A 25,132-nucleotide genomic window follows, 5' to 3' on the forward strand; every position below is an offset into this window, starting at 1 on the left:
TATTATATCAATAACATCTAAAGGAAAAGGATGAATGTATGCAGATATCTCTGGCAGGATACAGAAGAAACTGATCCTTACTCTAGGGAGAAGTGGGAAATTGGCAGACAGGGAAAGGGAAACATTGTATATTCTATTTTCTTTTGATACCTTTAGTATTCAGTAGATTGTTCAGGTGTTGGTGGTTTAGTCACTAAGTTGTAGTCAACTTTTGCGACCCCATGAACTCTTGTGACCCCATGAACTGCAGCCTGCCAGGCTCCTCTCTCTGTCCATGGGATTCTCTGGGCAAGAATACTGGGGTGGGTTGCCATTTCCTCCTCCAGGAGATCTTCCCAACCCAGGGATCAAATCTAGGTCTCCTGCATTGCAGGCAGATTCTTTATTGATTGAGCTACCAGGGAAGCCCTTGTTCATGTGTTGCTGATGCTAAGCTGCTTCAGTCGTGTCCAACTCTGTGCGACCCCATAGACAGCAGCCCACCAGGCTCCACCGTTCCTGGGATTCTCCAGGCAAGAACACTGGAGTGGGTTGCCATTTCCTTCTCCAATGCATGAAAGTGAAAAGTGAAAGTGAATGTGTTACCTACCCAGAAATAATTCTTAAAAACTTAAGAGTAACCATTAGAAAAATAGAAATAGCCTGCACTTTTCAGCTCTTTATAGTCCTCTATGGCATAGACTGTTAATGGTCCAACAAATCCTATGTCCTTTTCTGCCATAGTAATAGAAAGGTAGCGGGCAGGTGACTGACCTGCTGTACTACATTTCCCAGCCTCCTTTGCAGAGCAGGTGGTTTCCCTGCTGTACTACATTTCCCAGCTTCCTTTGCAGGGCAGGTGGTTGGCCTGCTGTACTACATTTCCCAGCCTCCTTTGCAATTAGGCTTATCCATGTGACTGAGTCCCTCAGTGGCATCTGAGGAGAGGTGAGATGTGCCTTTCCCTAGCTAGCGCCTCCCAACCTATACTTTCTATCACCTGCCTGTGAACCAGAACAGCAATGTGGCTTCAGCCCAGCCTGAGCCAGGCAGAGGGAAGAACCCAAGGAGATGGTGGAGAAACACGATGGAAGGAGCCTGGGTTCCTGACTGACCCTGTGGAGCAGAGCCACCTGCCCACCTGGAGCTTGAACTATGACATGGGCAAGAGATAAACATCTATCTTATTTGAGCTGGTGTGTTTTGAGGTCATTTCATTACAGCAGTTAGTATAACCTTAACCAAAGTAACCCATGTGGGGTTTGGGGAAAATGCTTCCCATGATGTCAGGGAAGCCTCTCCACAGGAGAGAGGAAGGAATGAGCACTAAGTCAATGTTGAGGGTCTTCTCATGGCATCTGGAAGTGCTCCCACCTCAGGAGGTTTGGGGGTGAGAAGGGAGGGACAGCTCCATCTTAAACTAAACTTCCTAGTCATGACCTGACCTCATTTGGGTTCATCTCATCTCCAGGCTGCACCAGCAACAGTCAGGGTCACAGATTTGGGGCCTGGCTCAGCCACCAACTTGCCTGGTCTTCCTGTGCAAGTCACCTCACTCCTTAGAATTACATTGTTTTGTTTTTTTAATTAATGAGTCAGGAGATGGAAGCTAGTCTCTCCAAGGTCCATTCCCATCTGATGATGCCAATTTTGGCTTTCAGAGAGCCCAGGACAAGGACTCGGGCCTGATTTCTTGAGTCTGGGTTTTCCCTGGGACACACTGGACCCATGAGTTGAATGCTGAATGCAGAAATGGCAGCAGATATCACACACAAGCCAAGAGCTGGTTGCTAATTTGAAGTTTAATGAGCCAACTCTGCAAACAGGTCACAAGCAAGGATCACCCTGGAATGTAAAGCATTTGATGGAGGCCGAGGAGACATAGTGGACAGTCCACCCACACTGACAGGGAGCCCCCTGCGTCTTCTTGTCGGCCCACCACAGCAGCTCCACTTAAACTACAATTACTCAGTGTGACCTGGTCTCCTCTGGCTCAGTCATCTCCCTCTGTGCTTCTGGCTGAACATTAAAATGCACGGCCCCAATTCCTTGGAACTTACTGGTGCAGCAACAACCAGTGTGGATGTGAGACTTTTGACCTTTCTTGATTTCTCAGCTTGGAAAATGAGGACACAGAGGACGTGGGGAAACAGCCTGGGAGAAAGGTTGCTGGAAGAATGCAAACGTTGGCTGATTTCAGAAATGGCCTAAGTCTCAGCTGAGTTGCCATTTGAACCTATTAGGAACCCAGTGCAGAGGCCAGGGGAGGGGCAGAGGGTGGGCCCCAAACAAACTTCAGGGGAGAAGCCCCTCCTTCTCAGGGCAGAGACCTCCTGAGCTCAGACCTCAGATGGAGAAGTCACTCCCAGGCCTTGACCCCAGTCTGACTCCTTCCCATTCCCCTCTCCTCTTTCCAAGCTGCTTCTCCAAACCTCTGAAGCAGCAACAACAGAGACTATTTAAAACAACCTCTAGAAGGTAATTAAACAGAGCTGAAGGGGATCCTTCTGTAAGGCAGAGGATGCCTTCATGAAACAATAAGAAATCTTAATTCATCATTTGGGTCAATCCTATTATTTCTCACCATTACTTTGTTGCCATGGTTACTCCCAGGTAATATGTACAAATGCAAATCTACATGGGGCAAAAGATGGGCCAATTCTACAGATGAAAGGAGACAAATATCCCCCCTCACTCTGCTGCACAACCCACATGCGCAGTCACGACTTCCATGTACACACGGCTTCTCTCTATTAAGAGGCTGGAGCCTCTAGTCAAACCCTCTTTTGTGAATTGGAATTACAGATCTCCCACTTGCTAGCCATGTGACTTGGGGCAATTTACTTGGAGACGTGGGTTCAAGCCCTGAGTCAGGAAGATCCCCTGGAAAAGGAAATGGCAATCCACTCCAATATTCTTGCCTGGGAAATCCCATAAACAGAGGAGCCTGGTGCGCTACAGTCCATGGAGTCGCAAAAGAGTTGGACACAACTTAGCGACTAAACAACAACTTAATTTTCTGAGCCTCCATTTCCTCATTTGTAATATAGGAATACTTACTTTCAAGCTAATTGTGATAACTAAAAACAATTCATTTAGCCAGCAAATATTTATTGAACACATATTATGTGCCGGGCACCACTCTAGGCACTAAGAATATATCAGTTAAAAAAAAAAAAACACGAAATCTCTGGTTTTGTGGCACTCACATGATTGTGGAGACAAACAATAAACAAAAAAGTAATAAAAAGTAAATTTGCTCATATGTGAGAAGGATGAGTCCTTCAAGAAACACGAGAAAGTAGAACAGAGTAAAGATAGGGAGAGTGTGCTGGCAGCAAGGACGGATTTTTTAAAATTTATTGTAGTGGGGTCCTCACGAAAGGAGGGGGTGAAGGATGGGGAACATTCAGGAACCTGATAACATGACCAGGGTCACAGCTTCTGTCACAGGGGAGACAGAAAAGAAAAGGTTAGGCTGGAGTTGGGCTGGAAGAGGGCAGGGAGAGACACTGGGGCTGCACCCTCCACCCCGAGAAGTACCTCTAGTCCTCAGATCTCTTCACTGGCCGTGGCTCCCTAAAATTCCATCTCTTGTCCTGCCTCTGATTCTAGTGGCTCCTTCTTTTGCTCCCCCAACTTTCCTTTTCCTGGACAGATTCTCAAGTAGGATGATGTTTAGTAAGGTGGTCAAGGTAGCTCTCATTGAGATGGCTTTGGAGAAAATACCTGAAGGAGGGAGTGAGCCATGCAGATACCTGGTAGATTTTTCTGTCCGGCAGAACAGCCAGTGCAAAGGCCCTGAGGCAGAGTGGGCCTCCCCAGCCTATCTGAGGGACTGTGTGACTGAAGTGGGCTGAATGAGGGAAAGAGCAGTAGGAAATAAGATCAGAGAGGAACTGGGGCTTTGCAGTTTGTGCTGAGGACTGTGGCTTTTACTCTGAGCTTTTACTATAGAGTGGTCCTTAACAGTTTCCCACCCCAGGGGCCATTTGGAAATGTCTGGTCATCATGAACTGGGAAGGGGTGCCATTAGCACCCAGTGGGTAGACCAGGGGTGTTGCTAAACATCCTACAGTGCACAGGACAGCCCCCACAACAAAGAACTGCCCAGCCCCAAATGCCAATCGTGCTAAGTCTGAGAAACCCTGGGGCAGAGGAACAAACCCTGGAGCAGTTTCACAGGTCACTCTGAGTGCTATACTGGGAATGGGCAGAGGGAGCCCAGGTAGAACAGGAAGACCACCCAGGAGGCCACTGCAAGACCCAGCCCGGAGATGCTATACCGCACCCAGTATCACTTCCAGCACATCATACAAATGCTTCAGCTAATACTGATCACTTGCCTGTTTTGTGCTAATAATAAGGGTCAGCTTGTAGCTGCCCCAGAGGTGCTGGGTGCTGATCAGGATCCCAGAGGCCAGGGGTCAGGGCAAGTGGTGGAGGGGAATGTCAGTCAAGCTTCTGATAGAAGACCCTGCTGATGCCCAGAGAAGATTCAGGGTGCAAGTGTTTTTAACTCTCTGGTATCTTCTCTGCTATTTTCAGCAAAAGCCAAACACAGCTGACCCCATTTCTGCTCTGCCAGAGGAGGAGACTGGCAGGATCTCTCACATCTCAGCTGCCCTTTCTCCTTGGCAGGCGGCAGGCAGAACCTGTCCTTCACGGGACCCCTGGGCAACCAATACACTATGCTAGGTGCCGAGCAGGCACCCAGGAAAGCGGGCTGGTTCCCAGCCTCTGGGGATGTGGAATGACGGACCAGAACCACCACTCAGAAGCCGACAGTGGCTCCCTGCCCCCTCACTTCCGACCACCCAAGTTGCTCCCAAGCTGGTTTCCCTTCAGCATTTATCCCTGCCCCTATACCTGGTACAGAAGGATCCAACCACAGTTCCACTGTCCTGCTCCCCCCTTGCTCCAGTACAACACAACCAGCATCTCTTCTGGGTTCCAGAAACCCTCACAATCTGGCCTGAAACTTCCCGGCTTCCTCTCTAACTTCCTCTCTCATCATGCACTTTCTCTCCCTCTCTCTCCACTTTACTTCTCAGCCTTCGTCTGCGACTTACAGGGACGTCCTTCTCATCCTTGGGTCTCTCTACATTCTACATCCAACCACTTGTGTCCTCCACGAAGCCTTTCCTCAGCACCTGTGTTCTCAGGAGTCTTTCACCGCTGAATTCCTACTGCTGCTGCTGCCAAGTCACTTCAGTCGTGTCCGACTCTGTGCGACCCCATAGACTGCAGCCCACCAGGCTCCTCCATCCATGGGATTTTCCAGGCAAGAACACTGGAGTGGAGTGCCCTTGCCTTCTCCATGAATTCCTACTACCGCAGCCTAACCTGCCTCCAGCCACCCCCTTACATGTGCGCCTGCGTGGGAGCTGGCTACGTGAGGGCAGGAACTTCCCAGTGCCCACCTGCCACTGCACCTTTCATGTACTGGTGCCCCACGGATGCCCCCGGCCTGGCCTAGCAGGGTTAACCGCCCAGTGTGACTGGGGCTATGGAATCTGCATACACGCCAAGCCCCTCTGATGGACTTCTACCGCACCCGCTCACTCTGCCTGCCTGTGAGCACACACATTCCACTCCAGAGCATCACCTTCCCTCCCAAATCTATCTTCAGACAGTGAGTGAAAAATGGGCATTGGATCTTCCAGGTCCAGTGTCCCTGTCCCACCACACCTTAGTTATGTAACCTGAGATAAGTTTTGTAATCTCTCTGAGCCTCAGTTTTCTTGCCTGTAAAGTGGGATCAATATAGGCATCAACCAAACAAGGCTTCTGTGAAGATTAATTGAGAGAATACATATAAAGTGCAAATATTTAGCATGGCTCCTGGCCCTTGGTGAGCTCACAGTGAGTGGCGACTCATTGCCATGGGGGAGTCTTCCATATTGAACCCCACCCATCTTCACCCATACCAAACCATCCCAGCAAAGCCCCGGCATATAAAAAGACACAGCACAGCAAACACTCAGAAACTTAGCTGCCAGGGCTTACATTTTTGCTCTCATCTATGGCTTTGTTGTTTAACTGATAGTTGCAGTCTTTATTAGGGTTCCTAGCACATCAAATATATACCTGTCAAGCCCAAAGAGTAAACTGAACTTATTTTTATTTTATCCTTAGGACTAACTTTTCACTGGTACAGCAACCTTTCAACAAGTTAACAGTCTCTGGAGGAGATATCAGCCACCCACTAACCAAGGCCATCAGGTGTGAACAAACTCTCAATCCGCTGTAGCCCCCTGGTGGGGTATTGTGACTAGAGGGCAGATTAGGTAACAACAAATCAGTGCCTAAGATACCCAGCGGGCCTGGACATTGCGTCAGGCCCACAGGCGTCAGCACACAGCCACAGGCTTCTGACTCATACGCCTGCACAAGGACGTCAGGGCAGGCACAGAGCCCAAGGCACACAGGCCGCCGTCCAGACCGAGGTCAGGAACCATCCTCAGCCTCTTCAGGCAGCACCGGCATGACCCTTGAGCAGGGCCAGCCTGAACCAGGGATGGGGACTTTGTGAATTTCTGATCCCTGAAGCTCCCCAGATCCCGAGCTGGTACGTCACCACCCACCCCCTCTTGCTGTGGCCGTGGAGGCTGGTGGGGGCCAGGGCTCTGTAGACAAGGTCCAGGAGGTCCTGCAAGAGCTGCAGCAGAGCCCAGTCCTGCTGGCGGGGGAGCCGGGAGGGTGACGGGAGGGGGGCTGGGCCTCGGACTCAGCCTAGAGCACCGCGCTGCCAGCCTCCAGAGGGCCGCTGCAGGCACCACCAACTGGAGCCAGAACAGGGAGGAGCGGCTGGTGCAGGACCCCCACCCTCCCCTGCTAGTGCAGGGTCCCCCACCCTCCCCCAGCTAGTGCAGGGTCCCCCACCCTCCCCCAGCTAGTGCAGGGTCCCCCACCCTCCTCCACCTAGTGCAGGGACCCCCACCCTCCCCCAGCTAGTACAGGACCCCCACCCTCCCCTGCTAGTGCAGGGTCCCCCACCCTCCCCCAGCTAGTGCAGGGACCCCCACCCTCCTCCACCTAGTGCAGGGACCCCCACCCTCCCCTGCTAGTGCAGGGACCCCCACCCTCCCCCAGCTAGTGCAGGGTCCCCCACCCTCCCCCAGCTAGTGCAGGGTCCCCCACCCTCCTCCACCTAGTGCAGGGACCCCCACCCTCCCCCAGCTAGTACAGGACCCCCACCCTCCCCTGCTAGTGCAGGGTCCCCCACCCTCCCCCAGCTAGTGCAGGGTCCCCCACCCTCCTCCACCTAGTGCAGGGACCCCCACCCTCCCCCAGCTAGTACAGGACCCCCACCCTCCCCTGCTAGTGCAGGGTCCCCCACCCTCCCCCAGCTAGTGCAGGGTCCCCCACCCTCCTCCACCTAGTGCAGGGACCCCCACCCTCCCCTGCTAGTGCAGGGACCCCCACCCTCCCCCAGCTAGTGCAGGGTCCCCCACCCTCCCCCAGCTAGTGCAGGGTCCCCCACCCTCCTCCACCTAGTGCAGGGACCCCCACCCTCCCCCAGCTAGTACAGGACCCCCACCCTCCCCTGCTAGTGCAGGGTCCCCCACCCTCCCCCAGCTAGTGCAGGGACCCCCACCCTCCTCCACCTAGTGCAGGGACCCCCACCCTCCCCCAGCTAGTACAGGGACCCCCACCCTCCCCCAGCTAGTGCAGGGTCCCCACCCTCCCCTGCTAGTGCAGGGTCCCCCACCCTCCCCCAGCTAGTGCAGGGTCCCCCACCCTCCTCCACCTAGTGCAGGGACCCCCACCCTCCCCCAGCTAGTGCAGGGTTCCCCACCCTCCTGGCCTCCCAGCTGCCTGGAGGCACATGGGAGCTTTTGGGATAGAAAACAAAGGGGGCCTAGAAAACAGGACAGGCAGCTTTAAGCTTCCGAAGGGAACAAAGAAAGGAAACATGGCCTCATTTCCCAACTCTTGAAAACTGGAAAGAGTCCCAAGAGGAAAAGCCAGGCTGCAGGGGAGCTTGGGCTGGGAGCAGACGCGGGGTCAGGAAGGGCCTGGAGGCTGGACTCCTCTGACTGGTCCATGAGGAGCTGCCAGGGTCCGAGGACCGCCCCCCATCCCCCACCCCCGACCGTAGAGAGGAGCAAGTCAGGTCACAGCAGCGGGCTCCTCGGTGCCACAGCCAGAGGGCAGCACTTCGCTCAGGAATAAGGAGATGTGGCCCTGCCCTGTCTGCTGATGGCTGCTCCCAGCGAACTCCGCAGGCAACACAGACTCCTGAAGACAGACCTAGCCTAGCCAGCACTGCAACATCTTGCGTCACTTCAGGGCCCCCGCACAAGGACATCTGGCTAAGGGGCTGCCTCTCTGGGCACCTCTGCCCCCTCTCCACGTGGCGGGCTGCTGTCCAGCACATCGGCCTGTCCCTTCCTCTAGGGGCCATCCTCTGTGCTCAGGATGTTCTTCCTCTGCCCCTTCCCAGCGCCCCCTCCTCACCAATCCTTGCTCCCCCCTCAGTCTCAGGTGAGAAACCTCTTCCAGACTCCCCGCTTCTGGTCAGGTGACTCCTCCCTCTGCTCTCCCACAGCATCACGTATTTTCACTGTCCTGGCCTGGATTCTGGGGAGTCCTGGGGGCAGGACCCTCCTCCAGCCTCTCCCCTGCTGTCCCCCAGGTCCTAGCACCAACACTGGCCTGGAGGTGCTCCATAAATGCAAAGCGAAACAAACCGGACTGGGGAGGGCTGCTGGCTTAGCACCCGCCCGGGGAACACCCAGCCGGGCCCAGTGTGTCTGTGGACTTCGAGCCTAAAGGCGCGAGAGGCAGGCGGTGCCTCAGAGTCACCAACAGAACAGAAGAGACAACGCACAGGAGGGACAGCGCATTTCTGGGTGGAAAATGAGCAGTTTTAGGAACTGATCCAGCAGAGAGGAGGAAGCCGTCCCTCAATGCCTGCAGAAGGCACACTTGAGAAGCCAGGCCATCACCCCCAGGAAGCCAGCGAAGCTCAGGACTTGGAGGGCCCAGGCACCCCAGGAACAAAGGGCTAAACACAGGGACTTGGCTGAAAACCTGAATTCAAAGCAGTAGAACCCCTCGGCCTTCCCCACACAGCAAGATGGCTCTCACCACCCTCACCTGTATCCCCCAAACACCAGAGGTTTATCAACCTTCTGGAGAAACTGAATCCAAGTGAGTCCAGACTTGGGAACACTAGCCCGGTGGAAAGAGGGAGCAGGTGAGGCTAAAAGCAGAGAAATCAATGAAACTCTGCAAAGTGAATATTGGGGCTTCAGCCTTGCTCCTCTGCTTGGCTTCCAGAATGCAGAGGTGAGAAGATACTGTATTTACAAAACAGGAAGACGATCCTGTTAAAAGGAATAAAGAAAAGAAACAACCAAATAGCTCTCAGAAATTAAAATTTGTACTAGCTGAAGTTAAAAATCCAATAGACATGTTGAAAATAAACTCAAGGAAATTTCCTGTAAAGCCAGACAGAAGGAAAAAGTGAAAGGATAGAAGAGAAAAAAAGGATATGAAAATATGAGTATCAATCTAAGATGATGAATATTTGACTAATAGGAATTCCAGAACGAGAAGAAATTATCAAAGAAACAGTATAAGAAAAATTGCCAGAACTTAGCGACAGGAGTCTTCAGATTGACAGAGGTCACCAGAAACCCAAAATAATAAGTTTTAAAAGGCATGGCATTGTGGAATTTCAGAAATAAACAGTATACATAAAGAGGAGATCCTAAACATTCCCAAAGAGAGAAAACAGGTCACTTGCAAAAAATCAGGAATAAAACAGCATTGGATTTTTCAAAAGCTAGACTAGAAGCCAGAAGAGCAATGTCTTCAAAATTCTAAAGGAAAAATGTTGTCAACCTAAAAATTGGAATTTTCTCCTCAGCCAAACTGTCAGTTAAAGCTGAGTACAGAATTACAATTACAAATTACATTTTCTTCAGATATAAAAGGACTCCAAATTTTCTTTCCATTTACCCTTTTTCAGGGAGCTACCAGAAGAGGACTTCCACTAAAATGAAGGTGTATACCACGAGGAGCTGGAGGGAACTGGGCCCCAGAAAATTTCAGGGAAAAATATGGAAGTGAAAATGGATTTCCTTGTAGTTCAGCTGGTAAAGAATCTGCCTGCCATGCAGGAGACCTGGGTTCAATTCCTGGGTTGGGAGATTCCCTGGAGAAGGAAATGGCAACCCACTCCAATATTCTTGCCTGGGAAACCCCATGGACAGAGGAGCCTGGCTGGCTACAGTCCATGGGGTCACAGAGCTGGATACAACTGAGCAACTAAACCACCACCACCATTAAAAAATATCAAAAAGCTGCTAGAAGATACAGTAAGAATTAGAGATGGTACAAAGAAAACTCTGTCAGTGAGGAAAATGAGACAATTATTAAATCCAGATAAAACATAAAGTCAAAAAGGACAGGAAACATAATAATATACAACAAAGTTGTAGTATTATTCATATAATTGTCGTAAAGTGAATATCGAATATCCATAGACCCCAAATCTATGATAACTATTTTGGGAGGGTGATGAGGGTGATGAAGGTGATGAGGTGATCCAACCAGTCCATCCTAAAGGAGATCAGGACTGATGTTGAAGCTGAAACTCCAATACTTTGGCCACCTGATGCGAAGAGCTGACTTATTGGAAAAAACCCTGATGCTGGGAAAGATTGAGGGCAGGAGGAGAAGGGGACGACAGAGGATGAGATGGTTGGATGGCATCACCGACACAATGGACATGGGTTTGGGTAAACTCTGGGAGTTGGTGATGGACAGGGAGGCCTGGCATGCTGCAGTTCATGGGGTCGCAGAGTTGGACATGACTGAGCAACTGAACTGAACTGATGAGGATAGGAGAGAGAAATGTGTTTATGGAGGTAAATAATAAGAGAGATTGATCCTCAACTACCACACAAAAGAACTAGTTGAGGAATAGCAGTATAGATAAGCTTAGTTTGAAACACAGGCTTCTATCTGAAGAAACAGCTAACAGCATTTGCTTCTGGGGAAGAGAAATGGGAATTGGGGAGGGATGGGGCAATACACTATTTTTCCTTACAAGGGTTTTCGTACTATTTGACTTTTTGAACTTTGTACATAAATTACTTTGAAAAAAAGTGTGAGATTAATTTTTAATAGCTTTTAAAATAAAGCTTTATGAACAAAAAGAAAAACTTCAGCACATTAGCCATCTGTCTCTACAATCACCAGAGCTGCCCTATACTACATCTCCCTACCTTTCCCCCAAACCAAACAAAACCACCAACTTTTCAATTAGCTCTAGTTCAAGTTTCTACATGATATTAACAAAACAGAAATTACAGTGTCTTAGCCTAATTCCACACTGTCTCCTCCATCTTTCTCATCCTCTGTCTAAACTTCTGGATAGTGGTATGTTTGTGAATATTTTTGAGAAAAAAAGTCCTGATTTATAGTATCTGCCAATTTCCATGGTGTAAATTCTCACATTGTGTCTGATTTCAAGTCATCACTGTGATGTCACTGAATGTGGAACTGGGAAAAGATGCACATGTCAACTCCACTAAACTATTGCCTTAGGTTTCTCTAGTCTTAGCAGCCTCCATACTTCCCACCAGACCAGCTTACAGGAGAGCCCTGAGTATCCCCTCCAAAATCCAGAAGTCCAAGGAGATGGAGCAGCAGTAGAAGTGGATTCGGAGGGGAAGAGAAGTGGTTCTGGCTGCGGGGGAGGGATAGTGAGTTTGCCACCTTCCTTCCCCCCAACCATTCCCCACCCCACCTCCAGCAGAGTTACCTGCTCATTGGTAACCCCCGGGCGCAGGGTCCCACGCTTATAATCTTCCAGCAGTTGCACAGCCTCTCTGAGACGTCTCTGCAGGCAAAGAAAAGGGACACTGAGGGGCAGAGGTCCAGGGTTCCAACAACACTCCCTTGCAGGGGTGCGTCAGTATTGGCCAAGCACTGACAAACTTCACAGTGGGCAAGACCTGCCCTTCAGTTTATGGGACACACGCAAAACAATAAAGAAGGCTATCACCTAAACGTCCTTTCACAGGGAAGTGGATAAATGGATAAATGTTTGCCGTTTATCCAGTGTAATAATACTATGCACGTTATTTGGTGGTTTGCAAAGTTAAGTAGATGTCCATGGCCATATCTCCAAGGTATTTTTTTAAGTGTGAAAGCAAAGTACAGAGCTGTATGATGCCAGTCGTTGTACCAAACAAATAACACACATGCACACAAAGAAAACAGTATTTCCTATGAGAATATTTATGTGAGTAAATGTATCAAAAAGCTCTAAGAAGCAGACCCACCAAACTAGTGACAGAGGTTGCCTTGAGGTAGGAAGAAAGAGTTCAGATCTGGCAAGTGGTGTTGGAAGAAGTTTTAGTCTTAATTGTAATATTGAAAGTTTTTATAAAGAGAACATATTTATGTAATACTTATATAATTTCTTCTCAACATTTAAAAAACACTAGCAGAGATTTACATACTAAAATACATATGGCTACAGTAACTGATGGGGAAAAAATAAAAGAGAATAAAATTGTATGATTTTTAAAATCTTAAAAACTAAAGACAGCAACACTGAGAGAAGGCAGTCTTTGTCCCCTGAAAGACTTGTATAAGGATATTCATAATGGCACTCTTCAAATAGGCCCAAACTGCAAACAACTCAAATGTCAGTTAACAGACTGGGTAAGTACATGCACACAATGAAATATTACACAGCATTTAAAACACAGACTACAAATATGTTACAATCAGATGAATCTTCTCAAGAATGGCACCCTAATACCTCTCACCCCATGCTCTTCTAGAACTTTCCCACATCCCCCATCCAGAGGTAGAGTCTACGTCCCTGCACTTGATCCTGGGCAGGCCTTTGTGACTGCCTTAACAATAGAGTGTTGCCAAGGTGAGGCTATGTGACCTCTGAGGCTAGGTCATGAAAATGCCTTGCATTTCCACCTGGCTTTCTTGGGATGGTTGCTTTCTTGAAATTTAGCCATCACATTGTAAGGAAGCCCAAGTAGCCTATGAAGAGACCCATGTGGATAAGAACTGAGGGCCTGGCCCACAGCTCCAGCTAAGTCACCAGCTAATGGTCAGCAACAATTGGCCCACCATGGAAGTGAACCATCTTGAAACGGACCTTCCCCCGGTCAAGCTGCCCTAGCCAAGGCTAAAAGACAAACCATCCTCTCTAAGTCCTGTCAATCAGTGAGCGAAAGAATTGCTTGTTGTTATTTCAAGTCACTAAATTTTGGGGTGATTTGTTACATGATAATAGAAGGCCAGTTCACATAATGATGAGCAAAAGAAGGCAGATGCAAAAAGTATATGTAAAATTTAAAAACAGGTCAAACGCACCTATGGTGGTAGATGTCATTATGGTATTACCTTTGTGGAGGTGGGTTGGGGTGTTGACTTGGAGATGGCATGAGGGAACTCTCTGGAATAATGGAAATGCTCAATGTCTTGATCTGACTGGTAGTTACACAGTATAAACGTGTGTCAAAATCCATTAGGCCATACACTTCAGATTTATGTATTTTGCTGTATGTATGGTATATCATTTAAAAAAAAAATCAATAATAAACAGACAACAGTGAGAGAAGGCAGCCTATGTCCAGGTCAGATGAGGAACGGTCATCAGGGATGCTCATGATGAGGGAAGAAACCCAGGGAAGCCACCCTGATCTGCTTTGACCAAGGGACAAAGTTGGCTAAGGATGGGGGTGCAGAGAGACCGCAACAGAAGCCCCTGGTCCAAAGGCAGGATGCACCTCCAGGGCGGGCTGCCCCATGGGGCATCTTCTGAGCAGGCTGACAGTGGTCACATAGGATGGGAAAGGAACAGCCACCTTCCACACTAAAACAGCAGGACTAACTGCCAGCCCAGACAAGTCAATCGGGCTGTCAGGAGGCCAGGAGAACTTCTCAATTTGCTACAAAGTACTGCCTCTTCCCTTTCAAATATATGTCTATCAATTTCTGAATTCCAGAGTCCTTCCCCAGAATCTGTTTGCTTTCAAAGTAGAGACAACTTTGAGTTTGTGTTTTTTCCAGGTGTAATCCACTCTGTTTAGAAAAAATGTCAGAAAAATTAAAAGCACACACAAAAAAGTTGTAATCACCTATAAAGATACCACAGAGATAACCACTGCAAAAGTTATTATTTTCCTTCTAGACTTAATACATTTACTTTTCATGTTGGTTGATTGTTTTAACTTGTTTTAACTTGTTTTAACTTTCAACAGAAAGTGAGCAGTTAAGTATTTGAGGCCAGAGTTTAGTTAGACCCTTGCTGTCTCTGCAACCGCCCCCCAAATCCTCCTGGTGATACAGCTCCAAGGCTGCTTCCTGCCAGCCTCAGCCTTGGCCCCACAATAAGTGCTCTACTTTCCACCCTGAATGGTGAATGGCCCCGCGTTCTCATTATGTTCCCACTCCAGGGATTCAGTTCCTCTAACAACCTGGCCAGATTCCATCTCATTCCACACAGTCATCAAAGGGAGGCCTCTTGCCACAGGATTAAGTTCCAAAGAGCCCTGATCTTGGCACTCATTGAGAAAGAACCAAATCCAAAGCTTCCCGAGATAGGCCTGCTAATGCAGGACTGGGACAAGCTAGCATGTGCTTGTCTGCTTCTGGGCCTTGCTTAGCCTCAGCTTGGCCCCCTAGCTCAGAGACTGAGGGATAGGGCTCCCAGTGCCTCTGTGAGACAGGCAAGGCCTCAGGCCTTGTCTTGAGAGGTCCCTGAGGGCTGGCTGTTCTGGGAGCTGGACTTCTCACAGCAGAGAAGGGAGCCATTTTCAGGGAGCCTTGAGGGATAGGAGGAGGGTCTCTTTGCTTGAAGTTCTCCTCTCACCCTGATGCATTGACACGCTTGACAGAAAAGCCCTGGGCGCTCATAGAATGGGGAAAGCAGGAGGTCAGTGGCAGGGTGAACTTTGCAGGAAGTCTTTTCAGTCAGGAACAAACAGGCACATAGGCCCTGAATGCTAAGATGGTGAGCGGCCCAGATGGCCTGGAGACAAGGCTGCAGGCCCTTTTCCGGAGCCCTGGGCTTGGGGAGGGACAGCCCAGGTTGCTGTTTCCCAGACTCCATCACCTGCCTGCCAGAAACTGTCACAGCAACTTTCTTCTTGTATCTGATGGGGCATGGTCTCCATAAAGTCTCTCTGGAGACAGGTACCTGGGAGGTATGCTCCAGGGCAGAGAATTTGAACAGACATCCCGCCCCAAGGCCCTGAGGGGAAGAAGGAAGCCAAAGGGCAGTCCTGCAGTGTTAGCATGGTGGCCGAGAGGGCAGGAGACCCTGACAGACAGGAATGGGGATGTTGGAACACAGGGTGGAAAGGCACAAAATAGGAAGATGAGAAAAGTCATCAAAAGCAAAGCTAATCATTTTAGAGGGAAGGGGTATACCTTAGCCCACTCCCAAACTAAATGCAGACAGTATAATCCATGCTTGGCTAGGAAGTATGTCTAAATGATTTGAATATTTTATTTATTATAACGCTTAACATGTTAAAATATATGATGGGAATGACAGCACCAGGCCAGGAGGTGAGGATTACCCAGAAACATTTCACCCCCACTTGTGATAAAGGCCACCCACTTTACCAGCAGGTCCTCACCCCTGATCTTTCCTACCACCCCACCACCTTGGGGGAAGAGGAGGACATCCTACCTCCCCAGCTGTCTGTCCCCACCCCTGTCCATCCTTCAAGGCTCAGGGCCATCTTCAGGAATCTTCCAGAAATGTTCCCTCTGCCCTCTGAACAGTCAGAGAGCATTTGGTTTGCACCTCTCTGAGGTCCGTGATCACTTACCACCACAAGCCCGTGGTACCTGTCAGAGACTGCACTGTGCAGGGAGCAGGAAGACTGGTTGTAGGTTGTTGGCTGAAACGCAGGGCACACCTACCCCAGTCCGTCACCAACACAGGGCCACACATAATGAGCATTTGATAAAAATGAGGGGCTGAGGCTGCTGGGAGGAGAGGTGAAGGGTATAATCAGGGTTAGGAACCAGGTTCCAAAGCAGCAGACCAGAGGCCCTTGACAGCGATGCTGGTTTTACGGAATCCTGGGATACGAAGAGACCGTGCCCTGTTCACACAGGATGTGGATGGCAGTACCCCTCTGTGAACGTCTGCTGAACCATATGGGCAATCCTTTCTCTGAGACAGCCGGGGTCCAAGCAGGAAGGGTGTTTCGGTACCCAGGGTCACAGAGCAGGTGGGTGTCATCTAGGAATCCCAAGTCCCCTCATTCCCAGCTTTGGGACATTTCCATGAGACATGAGCATGGAAGAGCCTCCTGTCCTCAGGATGGTCAGTCATTGAAAGAGGAGTGGTCTCCCAGAGAAACCATAGCAATGCTTGCATCCTGAAAAGCCGATGTCAACAGGAGCCAGGTACCCCACATAAGAAAGGGAAGGGCCTTCTTTATTCTCATTCAAAGGCAAGCCTGGTTGACACAGAGAAAATTGCAAAGCATGTTTAGCAAAAGTGGGTACAACTGAAACATGGGCATTTCAGGCAATCAAAATTTGGGAGTCCCACTTAAAATGGGGGGGGGGAGAAGGGAGGGAGGGAAGGAGAGGAGAGAGAGAGGAAGAGGGAGAAAGGAAGGAAGGGAAAGACAGAGAAAGGAAAAAGAAGTGTCAGTGATGGGGGAGAATGAGTGTGGGGAGTGGGGTTGGAGTCATGAGGGAACGGAGCCGGTGGTAGGGGCAGGGGGCAGGGCCTGCCTTGACCGCTCAGTATCTGATTGCTCTCACATGGGCCAGTCCTGAATCGGCCAAGGGCAGCGCTGTGCATTCTTACCTTGTCTGCAACATCTTCAACCATTCCTTTCTGGCTCCCAGACGGTGGGATTTTGGGGGCCAAAGCTTTGTGCAGGCAGAGTCTCAAACCCTTCTCTCATCCTCCCTTGGCCTTCCTAAGCCCTTCTTGTTCCTTCCCAGCAATCCTGGGACACAGGGTCATCTGCGCTGAAATTGTTTCCTAGCTCAACCACAAGCTACCTCTGGGAGGCCCAAGAGAAGGGGAAACCAGACACACACATTTCCCTGTGGCCAACCACTGGTCACCTTCAGGACACGTAATATGAGTTAATTCTGGCAGCATCTCAGCTGGTATAGCCCTTTAGAAAGTACATCTGTCCAGCTACGCCTAAGAACTATAAAAACAATCATGGTCTATATCCTGGACACCCTACTTTTGGGAATTTTTTCATAAAAAATAAATTTGTCATTTGCCTAAGACTATTTTTGGCAGGAAACAAAAAGGTAGGAAACAACCTATCTGTTAGGCCTAAAAGCCTAACAGAGATGGATATTTATACTAAGAGACTTGACTTCCTAAAATTATAAAGAAGGAAATATATGAAAAAAGCAAATAAAAAGTCTATGTTCAATGTAATAAGTATGCCAAAAATGTATATAGATGGGCAAAAACCTGAAGTGTATAAGGGTACTGAAATTTGGAAATTTTTAAATTTAAAATTAGACTACCTGATGCTGTCTAGAATGCATTTAAATGGATATTCTTACTACTATTGGGAGCATAAACTGATAGTCCTGGTACAGGTTGGTACAATTTGCAGGGCAATTTGGCCATATATATCAAAAGCCCTCAAATGCCTTTCATTCAGAAATTCCACTTCTAGGAGTTTACCCCAAGGAAATAAAGAGAAATATGGGGAGATATATGTACAAGGATATTTATCGCCATATTATTTATAATGGTAAAAGACTTGAAACCACCCAAATGGTCAATAGAGAAGATGATTAAGTTTTAGAATAAGCACCTGATGGATTACTATGTAGTTATTAAACACACTTTGAAATAACACTTAATGACAAGAAAAAATGCTCAAGATATGCTATATGGAAAAAACAATATATATCATGTATACATATGTTACATATGATTTTAAATATATATTTACATATATATCTAGATATATATATCTAGATATATATATATATATCTGTATGTATTGTGAGAGAGACATTACATACAGAGAGAGATCTTCCTTGACTTATGATGGGGTTCATCCCATCATAAAATTTCACTGTAAGTGAAAATATCACATCTTAAGTTGAAAATACATTTAACACACCTAACCTACCGAATATCATGGCTTAGACTGGCCTTCCTTACACGTGCTCAGAACACTAACATTAGCCTACAGTTGGGCAAAATCATCTAATGCAGAGGCTATTTTATAATAAAATGTTGACTATCTCATGTAATTCGTTGAATGCTATACTGAAAGTGAAAAACCAAATAGTTGTGCGGGTATAGAATGGTTCTAAGTGTATCAGTGATTCCCAAGAGTGATCACGTGGCTGACTGAGACCTGTGGCTGTCATGGCCCAGTATCACAAGAGAGTATTGTACTGTATATCACTAGCCCAGGATATAGTCAAAATTCACAATTGGAACCATGATTTCTACTGAATGCATACTGCTTTCACACCATCATAAAGACCACAAATTGTAGACTGAAGTCAGGGACCGTCGATATAGACAGAAAGTGAGATATAGATACATATATATATGTACACATTATATAAACCATCCTAATTTTGTACAGATATATATACTAGAATGATAATTGTGATTATTTCTTGCAGGAGAGATGATGAGCAGTTTTTATTTTCTTTTTTAGACTTTCATATGTTCCAGTATTTAGAGATTACTACCAGAATCACATCACATCAAGAGGCACATAATGTCAATTGTTTTCATTGGTCACTTGGTTAAAGGAGTGTTCTCCAAGCTCACCACTGTAAAAGTACCTTTTTCCCTTAGTAATTGCTAAGCAACTTTTGGAGGCGATACTTACCTGAAAGACTAAGAATATCCTGTTTTACAACAACATTTTATTCTATGAAAATAGCATCTATTAATGATCCTGGTTGAAATCAGTTATTTCACTTGAGGACTACGTAATGTTTATTTCCTTCAATGTTTATTAGCTGATACTCTTCTGAGAATAAGAGCTTCCCTCTCTCATATTTTTAGTTTTACTATGGACTCATGGATTCTTTTTATTATTCAATGTATTAAAATCCATTATTTTTCTTCTTCTTAATGTTCAAATTTTCCCAAATGTGGCTAGTGGGACTCAGCCACTTCCTGTCCCTGTGTCTCCATCATCATTCTAGAAACATTTTCTTATTTTCTGTAGCAGTGCTCATTGCCTCAGGTGTGGGTTTGGCAAACTCTCCAAGAAGCCCTGGGTGCTTTTAGCAAGTAACGGCATTTAGAAACGAAGATCTGAGTGCTAAGTGTGTCCATTGTTACTGTGGTATCATTGCTTCTAGGCCCTTTCAGTGAGCAGAGTCAGAAAACTGAGAAATATAAATGTAAGTATATGAATGTATATGTACATAAATCATGAGTTCACATTGATTCCACCAATTCATATACAACATAACATAGTTTTTGTCTTTTTCCCTACTTCATATTTGCATCTCCCTAGTCCTGCGGTGAGAACCCTGGTTCCCAATATCAGTGTAATGATTTATTCTGTCCTACAATACACCCAAAACAGTTTCAGATTACTTCACAAATACTAGTAATGAGTTTGTGCTATCTGCACTGCTTCAGTGGGTTTTCCACATCCTTCAGAATGACGATCTGCCAAACATTCATCCTCTTAAATTATTGAATTCAGAATAGCAAACCCCTTTCATATTCAGTTCATGATTTAAAGTAACTTAGATGTCAGCTGGTGCAGCCTTTTCCTTAGAGATCTAGATCTAATTCCACGACCTACATGAAAGGATGAGGCTAGGGCTTCTGCCAGGTCCGGTGACTTCCTTCCTCAGGCCCAACTGTGCACATATAGAACCAAAAGCAGACTCCCGGCCCCGCAAGATCCCTGAAGAATGAACTCTTGCAGAGACTCCAGGAACCAGGCAGATTTTACGACAGTATATCAGGAATGATGGGGGAAGGGACAGCAACTTTCACAGCATGCATGACCAACCTCTAAAGAGCCCCCAGACACAGGTCTTTCCGTTCATCATGGTTACTTGCTCTCCTTCCCACTGTTTTCCCCTCATGTTCCTTCTCTCTCCTCCCTCTTAGGAGGTTCAGAAAAACACAGTTATTCCTCTTCTGTCAAGCAGGCAACCTCCTTCCTCTCTGAAGCCTTGCTCAAGACATTCTTAGAACAAAGACAGCCTTCTTCCTAAGAGAAATTATGGTGAATAAAATTTGCTCCACCTCATTACACACACAAGGGCTGGAATCTTTTTAAAGCTTCGCCAGTTAGAAATTACAAACAATAGCTGCAAAACTCTCTCAGGATGAGTCTATCCGTTGACTCAGCTACTGCCCCTCAGAACTGGGTCACCAGAAGGCTCCAGCGGCACAGCATCTTTCCACCTCAGGAAACTCTGACTTCCAGTGCCACCTCTCATGTCCTCCACTCTCCTCTCACACAGGTGAACTGGCCTGTCCAGATCGCCTCCACCTGGGCAGCCATCACCCCATGCTCCCTCCCAGGACACTCTGGGAGAGAGACAGTGCTTTGTGGGCATAAGCCACGGTCTTGGGCTGAGCCCAGCAGCGGGGGAATCCTGGCCCTCCTGATAGCACCACAGTTGTCGGGGAGGGGCTCAGGTAAGAGATTCTTTCCTCTTGCTGCTCCTAATTTCCATCGCTTCCAGGCAGATGGCCTTGCCAAGCTACCTGCCTGGATTGGAACCGGGGAGGGATGGAAGGGCCCACTCATGGCCCTTTCAGATTTTTTAGGGCCTAGAAGATCTTCTATGGGCAGAAAATTTCCAAAAGGCAAGTAGTACTGGAAACAGTCCCCAACTGGGATGCAGTAGGAAAAGGTGTAGATCTTTCCAGGAAGCCTATTGATACCCTTGACAAGGAGAAGAAACAGAAATTTGAAAAATATTTTTAACTGATTGTTGCATTGGTTATTTTCTGGTCATTAAATAGTTAAGAGTCTTTGACATTTCAATTAATAGTAAAAAAAAAAGTATGAGGCTTTTAAATTACTCATGGGGAAATAGACAAAAGATGGCTTAGTAATGTACAAAGATGCTGGGGTCTTTCAAAATGCAAGAGTAGAAGAAAAAATGTGGTACAGGGAGACAGCAGTAACATGAAATGGTCTGGGGATGAGAGGAGTGTGGACTGGAGAGGAGGAGCTGTGAGCCCCCAGCACAAGCGGCATGCTGCCCAGCTGCCCCCAAAGCCCCTGCCTGCTTATGGTAACTGGGGGCAGGGAGCACTGATATACGTCCAGACGGCCCAAGACTCCCTCCACCATCTCTCAATGTGCTGCCTTCAAGGCCACCATTAGCACCTCCATCTTTTGAAATAAGCATTCGTCTCTGCTGCCTCCTCCATCAAGCAGGAGGCATTTATGTTGGGATTTTTTTCACAATTCTATCTAGTTGGGCACCATTCCAGAGCTTCCAAGAAAGACACATAACCTAGGCTAGGTAAGTAGTTTCTCTAGTTTGATGCCCCTCCGAATTTTTATGTAATCCCATTGATTACTCCTTAGGAGAGTCCTGACAGGGCCCGGAAATACAATAGCCTTGCCCTTCAGAGGCACTACACCCAGAAATAAGGTCAGCCAGTTAAATACTAGAGTCCTTCATCCTTCCTGAGCTGCAACAGGAAATCACATATCAGGGTAATCCCCACATTTCCCGTAACTGGGCTGCTCTCCCAGGCACAATGGGGATGGAGAGATGGAGATGGTTCTAGGGCCAGGTGCCTAGCAGGCCTTGTGCTTCTTTTTCTTCCCAGAGCTGAAGCAAGCCAATGCTCAGCACAAAAGTGAGCAGAGAAGGGCTGCCTATTCAGGCGGCTGACTCAGAGGCCCAATGACTTCTGTCAGGGTATGTGGGGACCCGGGGGTGGGGAGTTCAGGCCTTCTTCCATCTTGGGAGAGCTCCCTAAACTTGAGTTACCTGAACAAGAATGCAAAGTGGCCAAAAATAAGTGTTCTGGAGACAAGCTTACCTGGGTTCATACCCTGGCTCCATCACTGGCCAGCACCATGTGCCTGAGACTTAACTTCTGTCTGTCTGTTTCCTCATCTGGAAAATGGAACTTAAAATAGAGTCTACCTCAAAGGGTTGTTTTGAGTTAATCCGACAAGATTATACATGTAAAATGTTTATGACACTGCTTTGCTCACAGAAAGTGCTTAATAAATATTCACTACATTATATGTGCATGAATTCCTATAAACGTTTGTAAATACAACACAAAGGATATAAAGACACACTTCTTGGAATGGCTCGAAGAAATCTGACAGTACATTTAAATTAGACAATATCAAGGACTAGTTAGCATGTGGAGCAACTGGAACATTATGGATGAGAATGTAAAATGGATAGTAAGCCTTAAACAACAGTTCGGCAGTTTCCTATGAAGATAAACATATACTTACCATATGAGCCAGCAACCCCAGTCCTAGTTGTTCACTCAAGAGAAATGAAAGCATACGTCCACACAAAGAATGCTCAGAGCAATTTTATTCATAATAATCAGAAAATGGAAACAGCCCATGTGTTCATCAACAAGTGTATAGAAACAAGTTCTGGAACATCCTTTCAATGGACTGCTGCTCAGCAGTAAGAAGGGATGAAGTACTGATACATGCAACAACATAGATGGACCTCAAAAGCACCATGTTAAGGAAAAGAAAGCAGACACACAAGGCTACGTACTGTAGGACTTCACTTATATGACATTATAGAAAGAGCAAAACAACAAGAACAGAAAACAGATGAATGGTTGCCAGGGGCTCAGCAGGGGCTTGGGGAGATGGATTATAAATGGTCATGAGGAGTACTGTAGGATGACAGAAATGTTCTCCTCTTCATTATGAATACTTCATTGTGGACACTTGATAGGTCTGCCAAAACTCATAGGGTTGTTCACATATAAAATATAAAGTACACCTTAATCACAATCTTACCTATCAGAGCAGGGGACTGAGAGGGAGAGAGCATGAGGATCCTTTTTATTCTGTACCGTTTGAATTTTTGTAATGAGCACATAATCCATGTACTCGGTAGTCATTTTATTGAAGTTTGAAAGAATAATAAGGACATATCTACCTTGAAGGGATGTTGTGAGATCCAGATGAAATGAGATAATGATGACCTGCGGCTCTTCCAAAGTCACAAGGTATAAAGGCCAAGGGGCCGCCATTGAGAGTGACGGCCATGACTCACCTCAGTGACAAAGAGTGTGCGAGGGTCGATGATGTCCAAGAAGTGCCTGAAGCGACCAAAGAAGGATGTCTGGAGAAGGGGTGGGAGAGGAGAGTGGATCAGTCGCTGTACCCCTTTCTCTGGACAACGGGGAGCCCACCCACAGCTCACCCTGTGTGAGGGTCCCACAGTCACCAGGACTGCTCACACGGGTGACGAACGCCAACGAGGCCTCTCGCTTCTCGGTGACCCGACGGCAGTTCTCCCAGGTCTAGCGCTTTCTAAGGTCAACTTAGAACGACCATTAAGACATGTCTGACCTAGTGTCTCTTCCATGTGCCTCCCATTTTCCTCCCTCTTCTCCCAGTGCCCTGAGATCATCTCCAAGCCTTTCAGCAGCTCCAAGAACCACAAAGCATGAAGGCTAGAGGGGAGGTCTGGTGCCCAGCCCTCTCCCAGTCTGCCCTGCCCACCGCAGCCTTTCTGCTTTACTTAGGACTCTTGGAGAGAGGGTCTCTTCCCAAAGTCCAGCACAGGCTTGCCTCCGGAGAAAGCTCCCCACAGCAGAGCTCAGGTATGGCTGCCCAGCTTGCAGCCCTCAGGCCTTCCTTTACCCACAGCCCCAGGACAGAGGGCCAGCTCCCGGCCTTACCCCTGAGCAGGGGCCTTGGAAAAGGAGGGCATTGTGCTAAACAGGCCACAGGCGTCAGAGCAGTGAAAGGAAACCAAGCGACGCTGCGGCTGCTGCTGGGCGGCTGCCCTCAGGACAGAGCCAGTTTGGCCAAGCCAAGCTCCACCCAGCGAGGGGACAAAGGGGAAGTCTGCAAACGCTGGGGGTTCATGCCTCACTATTCTCAGGCTCCTCCCAAATCCTCCCTGGAGCCCCACAGCTCTCCGAGCCCAGCCTCCACTCGGGGGAGGAGACAGAACACTCCCACTCTTTTCCCTTCTCACTAGGACATCAGACCCTGCAGCCAATTTCTGCTCCTTCCCCTCCTCAGAAAAGACTGAAAATGGACCTAGGTCACCACAAGGTCTCCTGACACACCATGGCACCCTCTCTGCCTGGAGCACCCTCTCCACCCCACTTCTAGCCCCAGCCTTTCATAGATCTATCAAGCTTCCACAGCATTGCTAACTAAAACAGTTGCTTCTCTGACTTCTTATACATCAAAGGCCTAAAGCATCCCCCAACTTACACACAATGCTCAATCAGAGATGTTCAGAAGTGTGGGCAGAGGCGTGTGCTGAGAACACTCACTGCTTCATTATTTATAAAGGTGAATTGTTAAAATGACAATCCATTCATATGATAGAACATGGCACATCATGTTTCGGACAATGTTTATGACATGCAAAAAGCTTGTGATTTGTGAAATGCAAGTAAAATGCATGATTCCAACTTAATAGGAGATAAACAGAGCGAGATGGATACTAAAGGGGTAGCAAAGAGACAGGATGACACCCACTAAAACAAACCAGGGTTCCTTAGAGCAGCGGACCCCAACCTTTTTGGTACCAGGGACCTGGTTTCTTGTGGAAGAAATTTTTTCACAGACTGGGGGTGGTGGGGGGGGGGAGGGTTCGGGATGATTCAAGCACGTTACCTTTATTGGGCACTTTATTTCTATTATTATGACATCAGATCATCAGGCGTTAGATCCCAGAGGTTGGGGACCCCTGACTTAGAGAAGTGGCTGATTCCAAGGCTGAGGTAGGGAAAGAAATCGATGCAACTGGCACATTTTGTTGTGCTAGAAAGAAACGAAGCGCCCCTCCCCAAAATGATGGGGGCACGTCAGAAGGACCAGTAAGGTGCAAATGGACTCTGTGTGCCTCTGAGAAGTTCCCAATAGGGTTCACAGGGTGTTCTGAAGGGACTGAGTCTAACCATGCGGAAACATCAGACAAACCCAAACTGAGGAGCATTCTGTAA

At 47.7% G+C, this 25,132-nt stretch overlaps 1 protein-coding gene across 5 annotated transcripts in view; it reads right to left on the reverse strand.

Annotated features, from left to right (window-relative positions):
• The window catches only part of SFXN5 (sideroflexin 5), a 125,094-nt gene that overhangs the window by 90,192 nt on the left and 9,770 nt on the right, over positions 1–25,132 (reverse strand). For all 5 annotated transcript variants that reach the window (XR_006343628.1, XM_043918373.1, XM_043918375.1 and 2 more), the window contains exons 2-3: positions 23,218–23,286; positions 11,762–11,839 (exon numbers count right to left, since the gene is read on the reverse strand). Coding sequence is in view for 4 of the 5 variants with exons in the window: in XM_043918373.1 (XP_043774308.1) it covers positions 11,762–11,839; positions 23,218–23,286 (147 nt within the window). In the remaining variant the exon portion in view is untranslated. The remainder of the gene's footprint in view (positions 1–11,761; positions 11,840–23,217; positions 23,287–25,132) is intronic.

The sequence above is a fragment of the Cervus elaphus genome, chromosome 11, assembly GCF_910594005.1.
Source record: "Cervus elaphus chromosome 11, mCerEla1.1, whole genome shotgun sequence".
NCBI classification, from domain to species: Eukaryota; Metazoa; Chordata; class Mammalia; order Artiodactyla; family Cervidae; genus Cervus; species Cervus elaphus.